Genomic DNA, 26,161 nt, shown 5'->3' with positions numbered 1-26,161 from the left:
TTTAATGAATTTATAAAACGCAATTGTTGTTTAAATGTAAATTTTGAAATGGTTTTTCTTGCTTATGTGTTTAATATAAACGCAGGATAATGTATTTCTAGCGAAAAATCGTTTCCAAAACCCATCATTGTAACTTTCATTTTATTACAACACACCTCTGCAGGGCGGTTATATAAGTTTTTGAGCTGTGAAAATGAGCGCTACATGGCTGGGAAAGGAAAATACAGAGTGGTTGGGTAGGGAGAATGCATAGAGCGTCTGCGCTAGATGGTTGTGTAGGGAAAATGCACAGAGCGTCTGCGCTAGATGGTTGGGATGGAAATATGCACAGAGCGTCTGCGCTTGATGGTTGGGTAGGGAAAATGCATAGAGCGAGCGTTTGCGCTTGATGGTTGGGTAGGGAAAATGCACAGAGCGTCTGCTTTAGATGGTTGGGTAGGGAAAATGTACAGAGCGTCTGCTCTAGATGGTTGGGTAGGGAAAATTCACAGAGCGTCTGCGCTAGATGGTTCGGTAGGGAAAATGCACAGAGCCTTTACGCTACATTGTTGAGTTGGGAAATGTACAGAGCGTCGGCAGTTCTTGGCTGGATGGTAAAAATGCAAAGACTGTTTGCGCTACGTGATAGGGTTGGTGAAATGCATAGCGCGTCTACGCTACATAGACTGCATCACTATTCTTAATACCTGTGCCATAACTGAATGTTCAAAAATGGGCCATTTTTGGCAGAGTCTCTGTTAAACAAAAATCATCAAATGAAATCGGAAATAATTGATTATACTAGAAATATGATTATATACGTAAGATGTAAAATAACATTATCTGCATTGAGCTATACTTAATCTACGTTTTAGCCATCAAATACAAATAATCTTGGTAAAATGTAAACAGAAAATTCAACAAATTTGGAAAGCAAGTTCATGAATATAATCTGGATCATCGGTCAATATAATCATAATGTTTTTTCTTCGTTTTTATTAGATTTAACATTATATGTCATATGGCGGCTTCCAAGGCTCAAGATGCGCCCCGAAGTATATTTTCAGTCTTAAAAAGCCGCCGGCCTACGTAAGCCAGCTGAATGACTCCCTGATATGAAAAAATTCTGCACCACAATCGAGGTTTCCAAAACACAGAGGTGAGGGGTGAATGATTGAAAGACAGCAAACTAAACCACTCGACCACGGAGGCCCCTGTAATACATATTGATACATCAATTAATTTATAAGACTGTTGATTTCCTACCTCTCAACCAAACGTTAACATATATTATATTTCATATTATTATTAAGAATGCTGTTGAATGTCTTTCAATATTGTTTGTACTTTAAACAGAGGAACTATAAAGTCAGCAACTTAAAGGTTTGTATTTATAGCCAATTCATCATTGCAAAATTCCAGTTTTTATCTGTACTTTTCACATCAGAGAGGTACTTTTAATTCTAGTGTTCATATGGTTTGGTCCGAAAATGCATATCAATACTTCGTCAACCCGTTATAAGCCTCCAAAGAATTTTTATCTTTTTAACTATTTGAAAACCAGAATGTACAACATCCCTTAAGACCTCTATCTTCAGCTTCACAGACCTCTTATATACAGAAATATTGAATGAACGCCTCAATTCCAAAGTATCAGAAATAATACTAACACTGAAACCAAGAACTGGTGAGCGTGAGGGATGTTACACATATCATTGCCTTTCATATTAAATAGACTTACTTAAACCGAGTCTAGCGTAAATGCTAATTTTGTGCGCTATGCTTCTAATATTGATAAATTCAGATTCATACACAGTTATTCCGTTTACAGATCGAAATGTTCCTCCTTAAAGGAAAACGCGAAAACGTTTCATGAAAATATCATAATTAACAAATAACTACAGGCTAATAATTGTCTAGAAGTGTTACCATTATTTATGAAGCTCCGCTTTGGACTTTCCCTTTTGGTTCTGCAGCTATCTACGAATAAAGAAAGTCATTCTATATTTGTCTGACATTTCCTATTAATGAACAAATTGTTCGACCATTATCATGAAATTAATAACATAAATAAATTTGTTTCTTCAAAAAGTAACAAAATCGCCTTAACTGATGTGCACAATAGTTGTTATTGCTTTATAGATTTTATAAGCTAATTGCATTAGTAAACGAATATGTATACTAAATTTTACCATTCTCTGCTAGTTTCGTCACGGCAATGTTGAAATCCTTCTCTGTATATCCCATTTCTAGACAGGTTTCTCTGTGTTCATCAATAACAGAATTCAGTTCAGGATCTTTAAACGTGAGACGTTCCATGTTACTTGTTAAATCATTGGAAGTTGTTTTATTTGTTGCCGTGTCTTTGTTTCTTAGTCTTTCCTGAAATATTTGCAATAAGTTCAAACGCATGATGATGTTTATAAATGGGTTGATGTTGAATAAATATTGTTGAAAAATTCGATGAAAGTGTGTTTTATAAAAGGGAAAATTTTCCTTCGTATCAGTGATGAACATAATCATTCTTCCAGTTTATGATTTGCGTATTGCCCTTACAACCTTGAAAGCTTCTCGCGTTCTGTCCCTTACAACAACATAAGGTTATTTCAGTGTGAAGAAAGAGATATAATTTAGAGATATTTTATTGTTATATTTTCATAAATACTTTGCACAAAATAATTTGAATAAAGTGAACTTAGCAAGTAGTTTTTTATTTTACTTGAATATCCATTCCAGAAGTGGCCTGCACAAGACCGATATAGTCTTCTCCTTTCTGTTTTTTGACAAACGGACATTCCGGAAACCACCGACAATGTTCGATCCATGGATCGTCTTCAGGATCCCATTTCCGGAGTCCTCCATCGCAAGTAAAGCATCTCACAGTATCTTCAACACCTACAATGTTTGTTAAAAGTCTTCTGTATAATGAAATGTGTTGAAGAACAAAGCGCAAAATTCAAAATTTTTTCTGCACTGTATCATTGTAGTACTTTAAAGAACCTAAATCATCTCTAATTTTGTTTTATGATATCTTGCAAAATAGCTGAAAGATTAAACCAATAATGTAACTTTTTATGTGCCATCTCTATGCTAGAAATGATATATTGGTTAACATACTATTTGAGTTACTTTACCTGTATAGTATAGCCCTGCTTCTGCGAGTTGCTCTGGTCTCTGCATCAAGCTCTGTGGCCATCGAGTAAATGATGAAAGTCTAACACGGTATGACTGGTATTCTGGATGTCGATATTCAGTGGTCAATGCTACAAATAATAGTTCGTCTATTAATTTTAGCTCAAGAATTAACTCGTTTAAGGTTAGAAAACTGTTGCGCAATTCGATTAAAGTGAGAATAATTATGAGGTTTTATTAATGAATTTTTAAACTTATTTTTTGCAAATTGTGGTTTTATATTAACACCCGTAATACCGAACAATATACTTTTCATGATGAATTTATTGTAATAAATTGTTTCTGTCAATACCAGTATTTTCATAGATGCTCAGTCTACAATATCTGCAGGATGGCCAGCTTATTGACACGCTTTACTTTCGGGTATACATATAAATGCACCTGAAACAGTGATATTGACGTGCTTTGATTAGACTGTAACTAGACATATTTATGTTACAGTAAGACTGAGTTTATCATTAGAACATATACAATTATCAACCTTTAAGCATGTACTTATCCATGTTTACATCACGAGTTATATTCATATTCAGAACAATTAACTATTGTGTTATATTATTGACCATGAAAGAATTATGTTTGTACCATAAGCTAAAAGTAACGGTATAGTTATTTAACATACTATTTGACGGCTTTTGATAATTCAGCTCTGGGTCCTCCGTCTGTATCTGACTCTGTAACGAAAGAATTTATGCAATTTATTTTTTATTCTTCTGTGACTTATTTTACTATATAAAAAGGCTAATCTATCTCTACCAGCTGTCATTTTTCTAGTGCAGATAATATTCTTTACTGTACTTATTTGTTACTATTTATAACCTGCTTTTATTCATTTATATGTGCAGTAACTTAAAAGTAGTATTCCAAAGTGATAGTGTTGTTTTATTTTTTCTGATAGTCTTAGTAAACTGTTTGCTATTGAAAATATAGGTTTTCAGTAATACCTGGATATTTGCTAACCGTTCTTGGCCAAGGTATTCTTGTAGATAAGAACATCCACCAGAATGTTTTACATGCTCGTTCAACGGATTGTCGCCATAGGAGAAATCCTTAAGACCAATACCGCACTGATAGCAACGGACTAGATCAGCCTCGTCTTAAACAAAAGAAGAGACAGAAAATAAAAAACCCAAAAATTTGGATCCTTTTACACTCATGTTTAGATATCTTTTATAGGTAGAAATAGGTCAAATCATCTTAGAGATAAAAAAAATAGATTATAAATGAAAAAAGCTAATTGACAGCTTCTGGATATAATAAGCAAAAAAGTCCATTTAAATTTACAATTTCTATCAATGAAGGTGAACTGCTATTACGTTTGCGCAAAATTCTGTACACGCAATAAATAGTATACGTTCCTACTTGTAAAAAAGAAGCCAGCGTTACAAAGTGCCGTCGGATCTGGATGTTGCTTCCACCATCTGGCAAACGACTTCAGCCTTTGATCATATTCTATATACTCTGGATGTCTTGGGGGCCTCGGTGGTCTTCTTTGCAAAATGTGCCTGTCAGAATTAAACTGAACATAGTTTTCTTCTTGAGTCTGATGATGATATAAGCGTCTCGAGTAACCGATAAAGCCAGCTCCAACGATCGACGAGTTTTGTTCACTTGGTGTATTGCCATTCGAAGCGTGTTCAACCTTAATAGATCTGCCATTAGAGAAAACTATTTCATTTGTGTTTGATCCCTGACATTCGCTCACTTGTGTCGGGATTGATATATCCTCCTGTGGTACCAAAGGTTTTGAATAGGATGCACCTGTCAATGGATAGCAAGTTACTTCTTTTGGCATTTGAGTAACTGGTTGAACAACACTTATCGACCTTTGCTTACCTAGTGGGTGTAATATTTTTACAAATATCTTGATAGATTTTACTCTTTCAGTTAACACGAACGTTTTAGATGCGAGTGACTTCCTAACCTTGGGCGATCTCTATTACTATAATTGTTTGTTATTATGTTTTTCTCTGAGCAGTACTTTGTTTCAGCACTGGTTACTTGTTTAGAATTCAGTATCTTCGCCAATTTTCTTTCGTTTTATCTTTCGTTTTCTTTGTTCATGTGTTTTGTCTGTAGCATCTGTTCTTTGTTCCCGAGAAGGTCTTACTATTTTATTTTTTATTAACAATGCATTGTTATACAAGAATACATTATTTGGTACGTATAATATGGCAAGACATTAAGAAAATTATATGAATGTACTTCAATTGTTAGATCTAGAACCGCATTTTATGTTTTTTAGAAAGACTTTAAGTATACAAACGCTCACTATGGCTATTTTCAGGCATGTGAATTTCGTCCTTGATGTATATCTTATTTAAATTTGTGTAAAAAGAGCATGTAATTGTCAATGAACATTATTTTCACAATGGCCATGTAATGCGGTTTTGACATATCATTTAGCCCGAAACTGGCCTTCGGTGAGTTAGAGGGTGTTTATATAAGCGCATGTTTATTATCCCCACCTTATAAATCAGTCACACTTGAAATTCGGTCCATAACTCTTATCTATCAAGGGATTTTAAAAATGGTCCAAATGTCCCCATAATGAGACGCCGTGCAGATCGATATCCAAATAACTTTACATAAATATTTGTGACTATATACATCACTCAAGATCAAGGTCACCGGGACCAATGATAACATTATCTTGTCTTTGTTGTACATGTTATAACTTTCCGCAACACGTATTTTCATTCATTTTTTCCCCACTAATTTCAAAATAAAATCATATTTAAGTAAGATGATGTATGTACATTGTATATTGTTAATGCACTAAAAACTAACAATTGTAAATTTTCAGAATGCGAACCCGGGAATAAGTTATGTTATTGTATATATATCTTAATATTGCATAGATAGGTTAAGTACATTCGCTGATGCTGCATTTGATGTAGTCAGTGCAGCCGCTCTATGCTCTATGTATTGACTGACACTGGTATCAACTTTAACTGGAGTGTAGTTCAACGCGTTTCATTTGTACCTATTTCCCTCTAACATGATAAAATATTTCGTTACAGTTTCTTTTCTAATTTCTAACCTCTTTAGAAAATATAGTTTTATGACAGCGTTGCCAATTATAGATTTCCAGACATTTTCAACTTCATAAATATATTGAAGTGTTTGTGGTAGAATGTACATAATTTGTAGAGGACATTATATTCTTTGGCTTATGGCTTATGGCTTTGTGAAAATCTCCTTAGGTGGTAGGCATTGTTAACTCACTTACAATTTATTATATCATTTTGTTATGCAAACTGAAGTAGTTTATCACTTGATTGGTAAAAGAATAGACACTTTATATAGACTGAATGTACCAGACATTTCAACTTAAAATATAGATATAATTTTTTTACACTTGAAAACATTAAAATATCATATCCGATTAGTCATTATAATAAATTTGTGACTATGAAATAAAGTGTATCTTTACCTTCTATAGTCCTGTCCGTATTCTGTGCCCGAGTGATTGTTTACTTCAGTTTTGAATGTATATTCAGTCACGTTTAACGCTACAATCACATATAAACAAGATTGATGTACAAGCTAGTGCCATTAAATGTAAACAAGAGAAAACAAATAAAATGTAGTATATCATTCAGATAGTTTTGATATAATCTACTATTCAGTAAACTTCTTCTGTCCTGTTTTGTGGTTTTCTGTCTCCTTATAAAGAAAAACTCTTTTGTTAGCCATTACATTGCTTATAAATAAATCAACATAAATAGAATAAGCTTCTGCTATCATGTTAATGGAACACATTTTATGTGAATGATATAAACGTTATACTTACTAGTTCATATCCTTTTAACATATATAATATAGATCTGACACCAAGTCCGATATGCGTGCCTTTATATTATCTTAAAATTGCATTATGAATGAGAAAGATAGAGATAAGTCCGCATTCAAATAATTCACAGTCCACTGTCCTACTTATGCCGTTACAGTTTTTTTTATAAATCCTGACGTAACTTATCGTACAAAGGATTGGTGTGCTAAACAGAAAACCATTTCAGGACGAAAATAGATTTTGGAAAACTGTAATATCTATTTATAGACGAACTGCGTATTTAAAGTTATATAAATAGGATTTATAAAAAAAACCTGTAACAGCATAAGTAGGACAATGGACTGTGAATTATTTGAATGCGGACTTATTCCTACATTTCTCATTCATAATTCAATTTTAAGATAATATAAAGGCACGCATATTCAGGAAAGAGGTTTTAATATAAGCTTTTAGCTTACTCCTCAATCCTACTCATTCATCTATGATTGTATTATACATATTTGGAAAATAAATATTGTTTAAACCATATAGGTATATTATCCGTTCAACCAACCCACTCGTCAGAACCTTTACCCAAGTATATTAATGGTATCAGGGGTGGCAAATTCAATCGTCCGTATTACCCTTGTAGGGACAAGTGAAATTTGACCATAATAACTTTTACTATATAACTATCATACGGACGAGTACAAAATAACAATTGACGAAAACGGACAAGCAAGTCAAAATCAGGTTTCGCCACCCTCGGGTATATTATAACATTATGTTTATATTCGTTTAATTAAGATAAAAGACAGTGTATTTTTTATAATAACATACCTCTAAAGTTCAAAACATAAAACGCAGTGGCTCTGTCATTATTCAACCGTGACATTGATGTGAAGAAATTATACAATCTAATTTAGCCTAGGTAGGATTTGTAAAAGTTCTTAAATTTGAGGAAAAGGGATATATTAACAAGTTTTTTGAATAGCTATTTTCCTATTCCGGTAATAAGAAGTGACTGAATAAGGCCAAAGGAACTTGCCACTAAGTCTTGTTACGATACTCTCATGTGTTTTGTTTAGAAAAAGCAGTTGGAAGACCACTGTTCAACATATATAAATTTAATATTTGACTGCAGTCTGATTGCAATACTGCATTATATAATAACAATAAAAACATGGAGTTTATTCATGAGGCGTCTAAAGAATTGTTTGTTTCCGGTATCCCGACATACCCTAAAATTTTGGCCCGACCTTACATGTCTTTATGGCATTGGAGAATTTTTGGTTTCAACTTGGTTCAACAGGTGCTGAGACTGACATTTCATGCGCAATTGAAATAGTCCGCCAGGTTTATCAGTTTATCAATAGAGTTGTGTAAAGATTGTTAAACTTACCTGTTTCAATAGATATATTTGCTCAAACATGTTATAATAATGTTTTATTTTTCTAACGGTTAATACTTGAAAGATAACATTAGACAATATTACATAATGATAGTAAATTAATTCGCCTTTATGAATGAAATGTCCGTATGAATGGAACTTTTTCGTAACTCAACACTGTTGACCGCTTCGTTATAGATTATGACCCCGGTCTATACTCGCTAATTAAACAAACGCAGATTCCGAGAAACAATTGTCGATATGAGTTATACTGCGTATTATTCGACGATCTGATATAACATGGAAAATAAGAAATATGAAATATCAATTGAAATGAACTTATAGTGATATGAGTTATGTCAGGTCTTATATTTAGGGCATGTTTTAAGAATCTATTCTTTCAGATCATTTGCTATAGGTACTATAGGACGTAATCGCTGTGTGGAATTACCATTGAAACAAATGACCACATTCTACGTGTTGTATACCTAAACAGGGTACATGCTATATTTTGCTACAGAAATAATGTTTACGTTTATAATATTATTTGATTTAACAGCAGTTTGTTTGGTTTTTTTTTCAGGTTATTTTTTATACTGAAAGATATAATGTAAAACGTGCTTTGTCACCTTTTTGCTTAAAGGGTGGGGCGTAGATGTAAGCCAGTTTTGTTGGAAAATTGACCTACTCGTAAAGGAGTACATTATTACGGGTACGTCAAATTACCTAACCATCGTATTTGGGAATGAACACGACTAGACAATACTCATTTACAGTCCGGTTTGTAGAGGGGTTCGAGTCCAACATTTCCCTCATACGACAAGAAAATTGCCCCATCTGATTAGTGTTCATACATTCATAGATGTTGTGTTTGTTACCTTTATATTTTATCTGATATTTTATAACGGTCGTTGTAAAGATGTCTTACAACGATTGCCTTTAAAGCAGGTCGATAACAGGATTTATTGACTTAGGGAAAAGTAAAACACTTTGTGTTATCACAAATTCTCTGTAGCTTTTCGAATAAATCAACATTAAGATTTTAAATATTTTATTATAGTTATATGTGCAGTACGTAGTTATAAACATAAAGTTTCAAAGGCAAGAACGCAAGCACCCGGCCCAATGGGCCTATAAGTCACCTAGTCAAAGAAGAAACAGAATGTACGTGATAAAGTATATTCCATTTGCATATAGTTATATATGCAATACATGTCTTCTGTTGGAATAACTGATAGACATAAAATCATTCCCTTAATTGTACAAAGTACATATAAAGTGAAAAACAAATATTAAATGTAATGTTACAAAATGAATGAATCTATGATATCAGATAGTATATGAAATGTCGTTTATATTCACAAGTTTGATTTTAAGAATATTTCACAAGAATGAAAATTCTTCACAAGATGAAAATTTCGAACACATTAGCTCTCAAGTATTTATAGTAAAAAGTGTTTCAACTGTAATAATTGAGCTATGAAAACTTTTCCTTGAAGCTACGCATAAGTAAAGTATCATAAATAAAATCACACAAACAACTAAAACAAAAAAAATTAATGAATGTTATCAAAGCATTTTACCAATCTATTACTGAATTTAGAAAACAAACATCCTGTACATTCCAAGTAAGGTGTACAGAATCAATGCTTGTCATTAATATTTACAAGAACATGAAATATAAGATGTACAATTAATTTAGTGAAGCGATGAGTCTTTCGTTTTATGTCAACACTGCCACTGGTTGCAAACTAATAAAATGCTTTATGAGAACACATTATTCGAAAAACGACATACAAAAAGTAAAATATTTAGAAACAAACTAACAAATATAATGCTAGATTTGTACAAACGAAAACAATATATAGAAAAACATGAAATGGATTCACTGCCCGATACGTTATGAAACAAAAGTAAAGAACTTAAACTAAAAGAAGTTTTACAATGTTGGGTTTTTGACAGTTTAAGGAGTATATCATTAACTACACAACAAATTGACAAAACTGAGTTATTTAAATGGCATATAGGATCGCGTAACAAAAGAAAATATACTGCGAGTGTTTAGATCACCTGTTATATAATGTAATGTTGTATCACTTTAAATAGCGTGAATAAAAAGGCAGCTAAAACACATAAAGGCTATTTTAGCAACTTTTTACTACCGCTTCTATACAATTCCCTTTTTAAACGTTAGCAAATAACTACTTTTTACAAGTATTTACACAGTTTTCTTCATGTATGAGTTAGCTCGTGCAGTTTTCATGGATGTTTCGCAATTTTCGTACCATCTTTCTGTGACTCTAAGAACTTTTATACATTCTTCTAGACATTCTACTTGGTTTCTCTTCTGGAACAGGTATGGATTCTGTTTGCACTAACAGATTGCTCTGTATAATTGATAGGTGATTTGGTGCTAACGTGGTTGTCCGTTCAAACACATGACCATTGATACACTCTCTTATCACTGGGTCGTACAACTGTAAATTATGTCCGCACAGCAAGCGCAATTTTCTATCTGTAAGAATAATTTGAACATCTGTGTGACCGTTGCAGTAGGGATGCAGAATTTTATCTATCAACGTGTCGCATTTTTTAACAACGCTTGTATAGGTGAATAATGTCCAGTTCAATGGCATGGTATTAATGACCATTAAAAGGAATAGTACATTCTAGTACATTTAGCAGCGATAACAAAACCGTTACAGCTGTAAGATTAAAAGAGAAGTAGTTCCATATACAAAAGAGGTTCGATCTACAAATAAACCCTCACATACCGCGCTGCAGTTGCTACTTCACTGTGATTGGTGTCTTAACGTTAGTTACGATTTGACGCGCGGTGAAATGGCGACCGTTAACGTTAGCCTGCATCAGAATAATCTTTGGAAATTCATCATTTATATAATGATGGCATTCTTAAAATATAACTTTCATCATACTATAAATGTCTGAAAGCTGTGTGCTTACCTTCTGTTCGCAAATATCCACATACTAGGAAAACAGAAAATAAAACGTTACATCTGAAAGCGCTCATCTTCATTAAATGTTCTGGTCAATATAAGGGCTTTTTTATATAGGTTTCTATTATGGGATACCTTTAAAACGTTTCCAATTTTGTTATGTTAGGCGACCTGAAGTGTTTCCACTTTTTTTATTTTAACATCATTTATAATTATATCGTGACACGTTATTTGTAATGGTTGGAGACCTGATCATAAGACTAAGCATTAGAAACATATCAACTAAAGGTTGTGCTAGTATTCAAAAGTAAACAAATATGTTGTTGAGTGACATTCAAAATAATTGGAATACCAGCATCTTAAATAACCGCATTTAAACATGTTTGCATTCTTGGGATAGGTATTATCAAATTGTTTTTAAAGTGGAGATCTCGCATAATCTCATGTTTGTTTTTCACAAACAAATACAATCTGGGCTTAAAAATAGAACAAAATTTAGATTAACAAAAATGCACACGTTCCACGAAAGTGGAAAAAATAAGCAATATCTTTCAAATGCATAGTGGAAAACGGCCCGCTAATATACTAAGTAATATCTTTCAAAATGCATAGTGGAAAACGGCTAGATAATATACTAAGTGCAGATAAATTCAAACAAACACATTTTTAGATTTGAAATATTATATAAACTTAAGTATGTTTAACGTTTAACAGTATACAACATGTTTACAACTTTACATTGGCCTGAATGGAACGAGGACAATACTATAGGGTAGCACGTAACATTGTTACCTTTTAAAGGGTGCTTCATTATTAATCAGTAGGTTGGAATGTTACGGAATGTTTAAACACCTACCCACTGATTAAACAGTAAAATTTGTGCACAGTACCTTAATGTCAAAATTCCGTCAAATTTCGTTAAAGATTGTCAGCAGGGTAGATTCAAATTAATGGAACCGTGGCAATCTATTGTATTTCGTATAATTTAATGTTTTAGCTGCTACAATGTTAAGTTCGTTTTTCTCTGTTGCCTGAAACACAACTGTATTTAGGTTTGAAGTACATGACTCTCCATAGGTATTTTATATTGAAAGAAAAAGGAAACTATGGATATGAAACATTTTTCATTGCATTTCCGTAGAAGCCTGCATAGTTGATATTTGTATTAGTATGTGCATAAGTTTTCTCACAAATGCTTAAAATGTATATGTCGCGGGGCTCATATTTCTATGACAACGCATTCTCTCTCATTTTTAAACAAAATTTGATTTAAATTCTATGGTAATATGAAAACAATTCTGCGACAAAGTATATTCAAACCTGACGTCGATGGAGATGTTATTTACCAGCTTCGTAAAGTTGTTGGTCATGGAAATTTTTCAATTGTTCAGTGGTAAAATTATAAAATGTTGTATTAACAGAGATTATCATCAGGCTATTTTAATGCATGTTTGGTATTCAGGACTTTTACAGTTGGGTGCTATACTTTCCTCTTTGTTGTATCAGACAGAAAATGGTAAAAATGATATGCAGTTCTAAAAGTTCACTTTATACTTATCTTCTTACATACAACATAAATTTTAACGCAGTTACACACTAAAAAGAAAAAAAGAAAATGTTTAGCAACATTTGAAAATGAAAATGTTTTAGCAAGCTTAGGCCCATCAATCATGTAACGACGGAGTATATTTGAAGGAGTGAGCCCATCTGTATAGATCGGCCTAACTGGAATACCACTCACATTATACTGACGTAAGCTGACAAGTTGTTGAACTGTCATGTTTTAGCTGAGCGTCAAGCAAATAGAATGTTAAGTCTGTACTATGATCCTATCGCGGACCTGATCCCGACACACGCTTGCGAGGCGGACGATCTTTCATAGATCTACCTCTAGATTACTTCAGTGCTATAGCATCCAGGTATATTTGATAACTCTTCAGGAGTATGTTTGAAATATATAATTTAGTTTATTTTGTATCAGCTTAGAAGTTCTTCTACAGTACTGAGAATGTACTGCCTGTAAAGAAGGCATAAGTCTAATACTTGGGTTTTCCTGTTGTTGACAAATCAATTATCTATTTTACTTTGAAAACATGTCATACAATTAGTGCCTTTTAAGCAGCAGGTTGACAACAGGATTTATTAGCCTGGGAAAAGTGAAACATTTTGTGCTATCACAAATACTATGTAGCTTTTCGAAAAAATTAACAATAAGATAGTAAATATTTTATTATAGTGACATGTGTAGTACATATTTATAAACATAAACTTTCAAAGGCAAGAAAGCAAGCACCCGGCCCAGTGGGCCTATAAGTCACCTGTCAAACAAGAAATATAATGTACATGATAAAGTATGTACATTTTGTGTATAGTTTAGATGCAATAACATGTCTTCTGTTAGCATAACTGATAGACAGACATAGAATCATTCCATTAATTGTACAAAGTACATAAATTGAAAAACAAATATTAAATGTAATGTTACAAAATAAATATATGAATATCGAACAGTATATGAAATATCATTAATATTCACCAAAGGTAGGAATATTAAAAAGATCTTCATATTCTTGTAGCCTTAAATTAAAAATTATGATATTTTTCTTGGGTATTCATTTTGCAAGAAAGAAGTTTCTGTATGTCGGTACAGTTTACAGAATCAATACCTATCATTAACTATTATTTGATGCTAACTTTAATGCATCGGTAAAGCAATATAAAATATAAGATGTACAATTAATTTAGTGGAGCGATGAGTATTCCGTATTATGGCAAAAGTGTGACTGTTTGCACACTAATAAAATTCGAAAGACGACATATTTAGAAACAAGCTAACACAGATAAAGCCAGCTTTGTACAAACGAAAACAATACATAGAAATACATGCACTATATTCAGTGCCCGATACGTCATGAAACAAAAGTAAATAACTTGTAACAACAAAAGTAATGAACTTAAACTGAAAGAAGTTTTACAATGCATGATCATTCATAGTTTAAAGAGTATATCATTAACTATATACAACTGATTGACAAAACTGAAAAACATAGTGTGTGTGTAACAGTAATCGAGTAACAAGTGAGCAATTTAGATCACCTGCGCTATTCAATGTTGTACTACTTTGAATTGTATCAATAGATAGGCAGCTAAACATGTTTAATCTATTTTTGCAACTATTTACACTATTTACATTTCCTTAATGCTTCTGTCTACAATTCCGTTGTTGTTGTTGTTTTTTTTTTTTTGGTCATTTTGTACCCTAAAATCCACATAAATAACAATTATTTTCATAGTGTACATCATTCATGTGTTAGCTCCTGCATTTTGCATGGAATTTCCGCAATTTTCGTACCAATTTTTTTGTGACTCTTAGGACTTTTATATAGAACTTCATTTGCTCTAAGAAATAAAACAGAATCCTTTAAGTAGTTATACTTTGAAAATACTATAAAACTTTTTCTAACTATATTTCGCTTTTTGCTAAATTTATCTAATTTGATATCCATCTCTTTCCTACGCGTTGGAGATTTTTTCATACGCAGCTTTCCGCGAGTCGATGCCGGGCGCCAGTTCCACAGACTAACATCAGCTGTAAGGTATTGTCCTTTCTTTTGTTTTGTAATATCTACTCGAAAAACTGAAAAATATATATTTAACGTTCTTAAATGTGACTTACACATTAGACAAATGAATACAACCCAAGAAAACAACGCAGTCGGAAGAAGATAAATATGTGCACTTTCGAAAGAAATCTCTTTAATCGTCATTAATTAGAAACTCGGTTCCTTCGCTGTAGTGCGAGTAATGATTTGAAAAGTGGACTGCAATTTCACGAAGATAAGATATGAAAAAAGTTTAAGCAGACGTTTTCAATGTTGTTTATAGCTTGCAGTGTTATGATTATCTAGAGCATATTAATCAACGGGCTTATGTTGGAAGAATGCCAAGTACACAAAAAGGGCGATGTTTTACCGTAAGAAGATTCGTGGCATATTCTCTGGTCGCTTTTCAACCTTCTGGGCTTTTGGAAGAACTTGTCATTGGCGGCCGGATGTTGACATGTGGCGTTAGGTGACCCTCGTTTATGGACATCTAGATTGCAACACCTTTAAATTAAAGGACCATTTATTCATAACCTTGCCGGCCATACATAAAGTATTTGTTCCCATAACACATGTTACATACTTAGAAGTATTATCATTTAAAATGTGTAAAATTCTTAAATTACTTTCAGATGTGAACATTAAAACCTTCTTCACTAAAACTACTAATGCTTATTGAATTTCGTTTGTCACGATCTATTTTTGATACACTTAGTACCTGAAGGACAACAGGTTCGAATAATGCTATATATATTTATCAATTTACATATCAAACATTCTGTTCTATCGGCACAGATGTTTTAAGTGTCTTACATGTGTCTTTTCTCTGGCTTGTCATCATAGATCTTGAATTCTGCGCTTGTTTGACGGCAACATGTCTGTGATTTAGGCTGGTAGACATCAAATCCACAACATCTGTAACCTTCATTACGACCACAATACAAGTGCCCATTACATGTCAGTAAGTCAGCCTTGCCTCTGATAAAGAATTCAAAATGTACCATATTTAGATTTGGATCATCATTATAAATACTTCGGTATAACATTGACGCAACTTTAAGACTCGCTACTCGAGAATCTTTCATACTATATCTTAGTACATGAGCCATAGGGTTGATTGGTACCATCTTGGGGGATTAATTCTTATAGTGATTTTTGGAAAGGCACACAACCCTGGAGTAAGATAATATGTGATAGCAATGTATCGATGGTAGCTTTTGGTGTGATATCATCTTGATATATGCCTACACTTAGATACAAGTTCATGTGAGCTAAAATTTATCCAATGTAGCAGACGAATTATGGAACATATGCTTTTCAGTTTGAATAATTGATGTATTTGTAAGTATTTAAAAACAAAAAATATTTCCTTAATTTTCGACATTTTTGGGTTTGCTTCTTTGAATAAATGTTAATTAAAATAATGATTATGAAGAACAACTTAATAGCATGGACAACTAATAAGCATAACTATAGCTCATAATTGGATTTTGTTCCGATAGATGTTGGACCTTGAGGTACCATTTCCCCCTGCCTTCCCTAAGGAATCATAGAATATTTAACATTATGACTTTCGGAAAGTACATACCGAATGATTTTTATTCCTACATGAATATCCTAACGTTTAAACGTTAGGGCTTTTGTAACTTACGTGACATTTAATATATATCCTAAAAACATTTAAGACGATGAAATTGTGCTACACAATGATTAAGAAAAAGTGCAGTCTGTAGTTTATTAACAACCTTATACATGTATAACAATGAATTGAATGTGCTTTAAAACAATATCTTTCACGTACCCGTTAACATCTTAATTAGTGTAATTTACGTAACACTGATTTTATAACCAACATTATAGATATTTTACTTGTACTAATAACCCAATGACCAAGATGTTTATGATTCTTCAATATAATTGAAAGTACAGACTGAATAATGTTTCTTATAACTATTTTTCTGCAGTGGTAGGAACTTTTCCATGATGTAATCTCTGTATAAGTTTTATGTTACAAAAATGTACAAAACTGAAATTTCTGAAGAGAAGAAAATGCCCTGCACAGATCGGGAAAAAATTATAACATTTTATAATAACTATACATAATGTGTGTTGTTGAACTAGATATTTACTAGAATGCAGTGAATCACCATCTCATTTCAATAGTTGTGCGAATTTTACGTGACAATAATAATTATGTGTTACCAAAATCAGTACAAATCAATTATAAATGTTCAAGAACATAATTATACATGTATATATACTGAAATACATTTTAGAAATGGGCCTTAAACAAGTAGAAAGCAAATAGATACTCATTGGAACACCATGGCTTCATAGGGACAGAATCATTCTTAGTTTATTTGTTAGAAATCTCCTGACACTTACTTATTAACAGATGACACATATATTCAACCTTAATTATTTGACCTTCAACCGATGTTTATATAAACAAGTAAAGGAACTTGCTGACAATTCAAGCCTTGAAAATCTGTTGAAAGTCAAACAGCGTTCAAAGAGTACTTTCAAAAGTACCAACACTTCAAAAGTGTCAGAGAGAGACATCGCGGAAACGGGCACACTTCTGTATATACTTTATTGATATTATTCATGATATACTGGCATTAATACAGGCCACAAATGTCAACGACCTAGATGTGCAAATAGGAGTCTAGCACAAGTTGTGCCCACTATTATTTGCGTCCAATCATATGAACGATGCAATGTATCTACCTGCTTATCCGTTAGTTTATACTAATTTGTTTTAGCTCGATTGTGATGAAAGCTTCAAGCCTATTGGTATCACTCTCGAGTCCGTTTCCTGGAAAACCAGTACTGGTGTCATTAGAAAAGACATGGTTGTGATCCCAGTGGGGCTCTCGAACCTACGATTCCTGGATTGAGGCGACACCTTATCCACTAGACTACCGCTCCCCTATCTGCTCCTAATGATGAATCTTGAAGTAACCCATCCTTGTGCAGAAAAGCTTTTGAGGGTTCATGGCTTCAGTGTGTCTAGATCAGCCGCAACAGCATCACAGAATGTGTAAATTACTATAGAACAGACTATCAACCTTCATGCCAAGAAAAAGGGAAGCATCATAAGCTTCAGCAGACAATATTCTTCATACTACAGGTGTTGTTTGACATAGCACATGTGAGGTAAATATGTTGAAGCTACACAACCGAAAACAGACATGACTTCAGAAGACAAATCCACACACAAAGAAGTGGAACCTGCTCAGATCAAAGCCGATTATGCGGATGTAAAAAAGTGATGACAGATGTAGAAAAATGCATGTATCCATTCAAAGCAGAAATTGGCAATAGCGGCTTTTACTTTAAAAAATCAAAGAAAGTGACCAGCTCGCAGAATAGAATGGCTCAGATAAGGGCTGAAAAAAATGTGTTTTGGACTATTTGTGATATTAGTTGTTGAAGACGCATGATGTAGTCATAGAATTTCCTGTGTCAGACGGACAAACCCAAACTATTATACTACGTTGAAGGAAGTATCGAGCTGCAACAAGCCATTCTATGGTGGCATATTTCTGCATACGAGAAGCATAAAGTATTCATGAACATTTTATGAACTTTCCCGAAAAAAACAAAACAAAAACAAAACAATACTTTTCGCGAAAAATTGAATAAACTTTCGTGAAAGTAGGAGAAAGTTTTCGTGATAATATTATCTTGTTAACGAGACAATGTGTCACAATAGTGAACCGAACTGCATATTCTAGCATAAAATTGCTGTTCTTGTCACTTTTCGGGGGTGTTTTAACAGGAGAAAAAACGTGTGTTAACAGAGAGATTCTCGCGCTCACGTGCTGTTATAACACGTTTTTATATATGCGCGTTCCGTGGCAAAGCGTAAACGTCATTCGGCCCCAAAACGGATAATTCAAAACGAAATGACGTCAACGTAAAAAACAACTCAGACATTCCCGCGCATTTCATGGAAATTTAATTAATGACGTTGAGTGACATTGTATTATTTTATCAGTTTTTACGCGTTTTATGCTAGAATAGCGTTAGCGCATGTTCATTTCGTGTTATAACATTTGCAGAATCCCTCGGGATACGTTGGTACCCTCGCCCTAACGGGCTCGGGCACCAACCAATCCCTCGGGATTCTGCAGATGTTATAACACGAAAAAAACATGCGTTATCCCTACAAAGATATCCCAATAGTCCCCTCTACGGAATGAAGCGTGTTATATCAACCTCAATCCCCAACCACCACCCCTAAGAGTGTCTAAAATGTATAGATATTTTATTATAACATTCATATGGGTTACAAAATTAACGTATTTTTTAACTCCCTTTATTATTTCTGTTAATTCGGTATCTGTTATCGTATGCAGTAGTTCGCACTATCGTGAATTTTTTCCACTTAGATTAAGAAAGTTTTTTTGAAAGTTTATAAATTTTCACGTAAACTGTTCGCGAAAACTATCTGCTTAAGTGAATGCAGAAATATGCCACCATACCATTCTACTGAAAACGTATCTTACATCATTGATGGTGATGCCTTGATAGTAGATTTCATTGCAGATACATACTTTTCCAAAAGAATCTAGTCTGTAGAAAGAAAACGACGTGGAACTGCACCAACACTTCTGTTTTCTGGCAGCTAAATGTTGGGACGTCAACATGTGTGCTCCGACGACGTTTTGGAGACAGAGAGCCATTTATATTTGCAGTATAATGGTCGACCAAAATATCGGAACATCAACAAGGTTAGATACAAAATGTTTGTCAACAAGAATGGCAACCAAGACGGCGTCCTTAATAGTTCTGACGGCATAGACATGACTCTGATGCCACCATATCTGTCCAGTCAACTATCAGTTACTTATTCATTTATTTATATTAATCTACAAAATTTTTAATATACATATCTGCGTAGCTATTGTAAAAATAATAGGAAAACTTTATCATAATATACTCAGATTTGATCAAATCTTTTCATGTTTTTCTACATTAAATTAATAATTTTGTAGTTTTACTCTTATTCATATCAAAATCAAACAACCTTGATCTTTTCTTAAAGGTGTATATTTGATTACATGCCCATGAGAATAGCCTTTATCTTCCTGGTGTTGTTAAAAATTGCTGGGACTTTGATGACGAACAAGAGTTAGTGAACAACTTGAATGACAAAAAGATCGTTCCTGATGAATTTGTTGACAAAAACGAAACCAGTGAAACTGATGAAGATTATTCGCGTACCAATATTGACGATATCTTATGATTCAGACAGTGATGAAGAGTCATAACTAAGAATGTTCTAGTATGTTGAATACATAGAAAATGTGGTTTATTGAAAACAAAGAATAACCTTGACATGATATAGAAAGATAATGACTGAAAATAATAACGGCAGCATATTACCGATTATGGTAACATATTGTAACGTAAATTACACTTTTACATTCAATTAATTAACATGGCATAAGATATCTAACCGAAGAATGATTTTATTGATTAGTTAAAATATTTCTTTTCTAAACATAATACATGTACTAAATAACAACGACTTTATATGTTTATATGAAATATTATGAAAATCTTGATTTTATGGTAACGTATTTTACTGTATAAAAGTACCATCTGGTATTATTCAGCATAAAAAATGTTTACTGTTTAAGCATAAGAACATTGATATTGAAGTAGGCATGAATATGCACCTTTAAGACAGATCAGATAGTGAAACATCATGTTTAAACAACATATTTTGTGTTTTTCGTTTACACGTGTATTGTCACGTAAATTACAATAACAACAAGGTGGCTTTGATATTAAAAACTATTGGCCTGCGAATAACTGTCTAATTGTTAATATAGCATATCAAAACTAGTTCAGAAATTGCTTTGATTCAACGATATTCATACTTTTCTATTCCATATCATGTATAGAAGTATTAATTAATTTCAAACAAATAGGTAACGCATATTAATATGCCGTAAATTACAAGCGCCCAAACAGCCAATGGCAGACAACTTGGTTTTGTGATATGTAGAATTGTACTACCTTAAACTCTATGTATTTAAACATGTCATATTAGTTCTTGTATGAGCAAAATACCTTTCTAACTGCATATTATGAAACAATATTTGTGTTCTTTAATTATGTTTAGGCACTGGTCTATGTTTGTCTGTAATTGCAATCACTAAACGCTAAAGAGGCAATATTTTAATAACAGTTCTATTAAATACATAAAATACATAAACTGAGCTGTTTGTCTATCAATTTCCAAGTAAATATATTCCAAAATAAGAGAGAACCATTAGTTTGAAATAGAAAGTCTACTTATGTATAACGGAAGTTTGATGAAAGTCTATTTTGGGGTGGTGTTACTACATAGCTAATTACGCACAAAAAGCTACCACCACTGCAATGCTATCACATAGTTTCTGAATTGTCAGATGTTTACCTATCCAAAAATAGCATTGAGCTTTAATCCCCTCAGATGGTACCGCTAGCCAAAATTTCTGGGTCTGGCTCATGGACTATCTATAGGATTTTATGACATCAAGGTATAATTAATATATCTTAAACTGAAAGACGTTTGAACGAGCATACATGTATATTTTGATACATAAGCATAAAGGTCTTAAAATTGAATTGAATTGTGCATGACATTACCTGCATGTTTGTCGAGACATTCTGCTTGGTTTCTCCTCTGGGACAGGTATGGATTCTATTTGCGCTAAGGGACTGCTATGTATAGTTGATAGGTGATTTGGCGCAGACGTGGTCGTCTTTTCAAACACATGACCATTGATACACTCTTCTCTCACTGGGTTGTACAACTGATAATTACTTCCGCACAGCCAGCGCACGTTTTTACCTGTAATAATTGTTTTACAATATGACCAGTTGTGTTACCGTAGAAATAGGACGTTTTTCAAAAAATGTGTTTTCTTTTTTTGTAAAGGTAAGCATGCCAATTTCAAACAGCTTTACTATACATTTTGGCAAAATGTGGTACAAACTTTGTCAGTAGTGACAGTAGTAAGTTTGAAAGAGAGCTTTCGTTCTATATAAAAAACAACAACAAAAAACCCCAACATGACAATATACTTAAGTGGTCAGCCATACATGTATACCATTAAGTAACACGCTGCAGTCATGCACAGCCATTTCCTGACCCTCGGTAGGTCGATATATTACTGTAAATGCTAACACGTATTGAACGCATGATGGAAGTCAATCCTGCATGCAGAGCTTACGAGAAAGATACGAGAAATATTCTCGTAAGTATCTTGATAAGACGGGCCCTGTAGCTAGAACTTAGTCTTTGTGCCGCATTGAGAGCTGTCTGGCTGAAATAGCGCTGGTTGCATTGCAACATGCTGAAGCTGAATGCGGATAAAACGAAGGTAGTAATATTTCCATTAAAGTATAACTCCCAAGTTCATTGATGACTTCTCGGTGAAGGTCGGTGACTTTGTGATAATATCCACAAAATGTGTTAGGAATCTTTTTGCAGTATTTGACAACAGTATGGATATGGAACAACAAATCAACTCTGAGTGCCGGGCTGGGTATGCACAACTACGCAGAATAGGTCAGCAGCCTGGTTACTTCACGGTTAAACCTCGGTAATGCCTTGTTAAGAACACGGCAGTTCGCGTCATCACTAGGACACCCCGTCGTAATCATATAACATTGGTTCTGTAGGAGCTCCATTGGTTGCCAGTGAAATACAGGGTGCAGTAAAAGGTTCTGACCCACACCTTTAAAAGGCATAATCAGTCCCCTGCTTATATAAGGGATATGAAAGAAGTGTATAAACTGGTCAGAAACCTACGATCACAAGACACGCTGTCATTGGTTATGCCAAAAACTAAAACCATGATGGCAATCGCAGCTTTTCGTTCACTGTTCCAAAGCTTTAGAACTCCCTTCCTGTCAAGATCAGGGAAGCGCACACTCTAGCTGCTTTCACAAGCCTGCTAAAACCAATTTCTTTGTACATGTACAACATCTCGTTAACTGACCGATACATATTTTTCTTTTCAGAGAACAGTTTCTTTTTATCCTAGGGTCACTTAAATACTTTTAAATATGTATGTATATTAGCTTTGTTTTATCTATATGTTTTACATTCATGATTTTTGTTAACGTGGAATGCATTCCTTGTTTGTGTTGAAATGTGTATTTGTTTGTATTGTTTGCAATTTATTCTGTAAAGTACTTTTGAATGTGTACATGTGCATGAAAAGAGTGCTATATAAATGTGGTATAATAGATAAATAATAAATAAGTGTTCGATATGTTACAGGTCTCACTATATCACCTATTGAAGCATATTGGCTGGTTCTTAGATCGAGCAAAGTTAATCCTTACCCTGTTAAATTTCTATAGTGAACTTGTCCGTCTTTCAATTAGGACAGTACCATGAACTGTTAATATGGGTGCTTACCAAACAAATATTGACTGAATGGCGAAATGTGCAGAAGTGCAGGCTGATCATGGTTTACACTGGTCGCAAAGGCAGAATCAGTCGTGTCCAGCATAGTAAGGGTTAAATTTAATTGGCACCGTTTCATGTATATCTGATTAGCTTACCTAAATTAAAGATCCTGGGATAGAAAGTAATTGTTTTACTCCTTACAGTGAGAAATAGTATTGCGTATAGGTACCCGGCATACATGTATGAACAAGGGCTAAAGCGTAACAAAGAGTTTTATATACTAAACCTTACCGTATCCCCATACATTTGAACTGCCCTGTCATTTTGACTTTAATAGGAACATGATCATGGTCTCAAGGTGTAGCAAGGATTATATCTGCACTTCCTTTTGTAACTGGTCCTTGGGGTTCGAACCTTGTCGGAAATCTCCAAGATATTGTAAGGTATTGATATACATTTGTATTCGAACACTACCTGTCCCTTATGACTGCCCCGAGCTCTTAGGCAACCCCAAGTACCCAATTCTGACCTTACAAGTAGAAAGGACCTATTAAAATCGAATTATGTTGTGAATGTTCCATATACGTTAAAATTATACAGAACTAAGAAGATTTTTTTAATCTATTTTGACCATTTAATCTTAATCACTCGGCCACCTCTGAATATTAAATAAGAGTGAAATAGAATCTGTTTTAGGGTAAAGTCATATCTCTCATGAATGGACTCAGTCAAACCGAGTCTACTATTATATTGCTTGGTTGCTTTCTATACTTCCAAAGGATCTTCTTGTACATTTTATCAACTGTTGCAACAGCAGTCGTCTGCCAGGACCTGTGCTCAATTGTTATATTTCCTTCTTTTGGAATCAATTATTCAGTTTACTGAGTAGAATTCCATTTGAACCTGCTGGCTCCAAATGATTATCTTATAATTTATAATCATACGACACTTTCTAATTTTCTTAAGGTGTTTTATGGCGAAACTTACGTTCGGAGCCTAGTGGTAAGTGTCGTCGAGTGCGGGAGGTGGTGGTTCGACCCGCCAGTCATACCAAGATGTGAAATGGTACCAGTAGCTCCAGTTGCTTGCGCTCACACTGAAAGGGAGTGTCGGAAATGAGGTGTCGAGAGTATAATAGTTGCAACTTCTTACATCGACCTAAAAGAATATTATACTAAAGAACCTGTTTCCTGTCCGAACTACGTTTCTTTGAGCATTTATTAGTAGGCCCAAGAACTGCCCTGATTGTATTATTTATTCAGAAACAATTCAAACACAGCTTTGTTATCTTTGGGCTTTAGATCATGGTCCATCAGTGTTTATGTGAACAACTTACTGGGTGGGCAATGCATAAGCTCAATGCACAAATTAAACTTGTTTGTTAGGTTTTTCATCTTTCAAGATTTAAATTAACTATCAATTCCGTTTCAGGGCGTCTTAAGGTCCGTTTAAATTACTGTCCAGTATTTGACTCTGCATCGTGATATTTCTTTCTTTAGACATAGAGTTGATTCTGACGGAAGTGATTGGTCTTGAGACTGTTCCATCCCATTTAATGTCAAAACAAAGTCAGCCTTGTTGCTTTTCATGCTGTTGAAATAATGTTTTCCATACCATCAAACGTTTCTAAATGACATATTGCGCTGAGCCAACAAACCATCTGATGGTTAATCAAACCCATAGCTACTTTGATTTCGTGTCGAGATTTATTTGTACTTACACAATCAGGAAAAGAAAATGACAATAAGGACCTGTATATTACTCACCCACCCACCCACACCAAAAAAAAGTAAAGTAAAATAAGGTTGTGTGATATTTGTTTATTATTTGAAAAATAGTTTATGACAAATTTGAAGTGTTGTAGTATTTATGTATATTTTATATAACGTACGACGCTATGTGAAGTACTGTTTCGCTAAGATTCGTATCTTCGAGGGTTGATCCATCAGAAGTATTGTGTGCGCATTTATTCATGGTTGTAGAAATTATTTCAAGATGTAAGATAATTCAATCACGATAACATCGATAAACATTTTTCTAGGGTTGTTTCGTTTTAATCATATGGAACTTTAAAGTTCATCCTTGATAACATATTGCCGCGGGCCAAAATAACATTTCTTTCATAAACTGTAAAAAGAAGAAAACAAGCAAACAAGATAATCACCAATTGACTTTAAAACAACACACCTTTAGATCGCCTATCTTCACAACAAAATCTACTAGAAGATCCTTTGGAAGCACAGACTGTAACCAAGCAAAATAATAGAAGACTCGGTTTGTTTGAGTCTATGTACCCTATGATCCCAAAGGACCAGAAAATATAACGACACTGGTTCCAAGTATGGGGAGATATTTTACAGCCGCCACAGGGCATTTAAAGATTGCTGTTGTGATAGTTAATAAAATCTGCTAGAAGATCCTTTGGTAGCATAGAATGCAAAAATGCAACCAAGCAAAATAATAGAAGACTCGGTTTGATTGAGTTTGTTGATGAGAGATAATGAAATATTCAACATCCCTCATGCACCCCCCCCCCCCCCCCCCCCCACACACACACACACCTCCCCCCAAGCACCGGCTTAAGCAGAATTCTATTACAGTATAATTGAATACACTTCATGATCCCAAATGACCAGAAAATATAACAACACTGAATCCACAAGTTTTCCTGCATCTTATTCAGAAATTCAGAATCCTAACTAAAATCTGTGATACGGTTTCCACAAACAGGGGCTAGTGTATAAGGCTCAAATTTCTGTAAATCTATATCGAGCAACTACACAGGAAATTATTTACCTTGCATTAAAGGCTTTGACAGGGTATAAGAAGCAAACACAAAGAAAG

General features: G+C 33.8%; 2 protein-coding genes across 2 annotated transcripts; both read right to left on the bottom strand.

Moving 5' to 3' along the window:
• Positions 1-1,980: 1,980 nt before the first annotated feature.
• LOC128556641 (baculoviral IAP repeat-containing protein 3-like) lies at positions 1,981-7,128 on the bottom strand. Its single transcript, XM_053542212.1, has 9 exons — positions 6,968-7,128; positions 6,608-6,686; positions 4,534-5,280; positions 4,116-4,267; positions 3,794-3,845; positions 3,114-3,242; positions 2,699-2,874; positions 2,172-2,361; positions 1,981-2,000 (listed from the first exon to the last, which is right to left on the bottom strand). The coding sequence occupies exons 3-9, from the start codon at positions 4,964-4,966 to the stop codon at positions 1,981-1,983; spliced, it is 1,152 nt and encodes a 383-aa protein (XP_053398187.1). The 5' UTR covers positions 4,967-5,280; positions 6,608-6,686; positions 6,968-7,128.
• A 2,242-nt stretch (positions 7,129-9,370) lies between these two features.
• Positions 9,371-22,041, bottom strand: LOC128556640 (uncharacterized). Its single transcript, XM_053542210.1, has 6 exons — positions 22,008-22,041; positions 21,544-21,748; positions 15,709-15,873; positions 15,266-15,399; positions 11,301-14,930; positions 9,371-10,851 (listed from the first exon to the last, which is right to left on the bottom strand). Exons 1-5 carry the CDS (start codon positions 22,039-22,041, stop codon positions 14,593-14,595), a joined length of 876 nt encoding a protein of 291 aa, XP_053398185.1. The 3' UTR covers positions 9,371-10,851; positions 11,301-14,592.
• Between the last annotated feature and the right edge of the window lie 4,120 nt (positions 22,042-26,161).

Source organism: Mercenaria mercenaria, chromosome 4 (genome assembly GCF_021730395.1).
Source record: "Mercenaria mercenaria strain notata chromosome 4, MADL_Memer_1, whole genome shotgun sequence".
In the NCBI taxonomy this organism is placed as follows: Eukaryota; Metazoa; Mollusca; class Bivalvia; order Venerida; family Veneridae; genus Mercenaria; species Mercenaria mercenaria.
The sequence above is the reverse complement of the archived record's forward strand: the minus strand, read 5'-3'. Positions and strand labels throughout refer to the sequence as shown.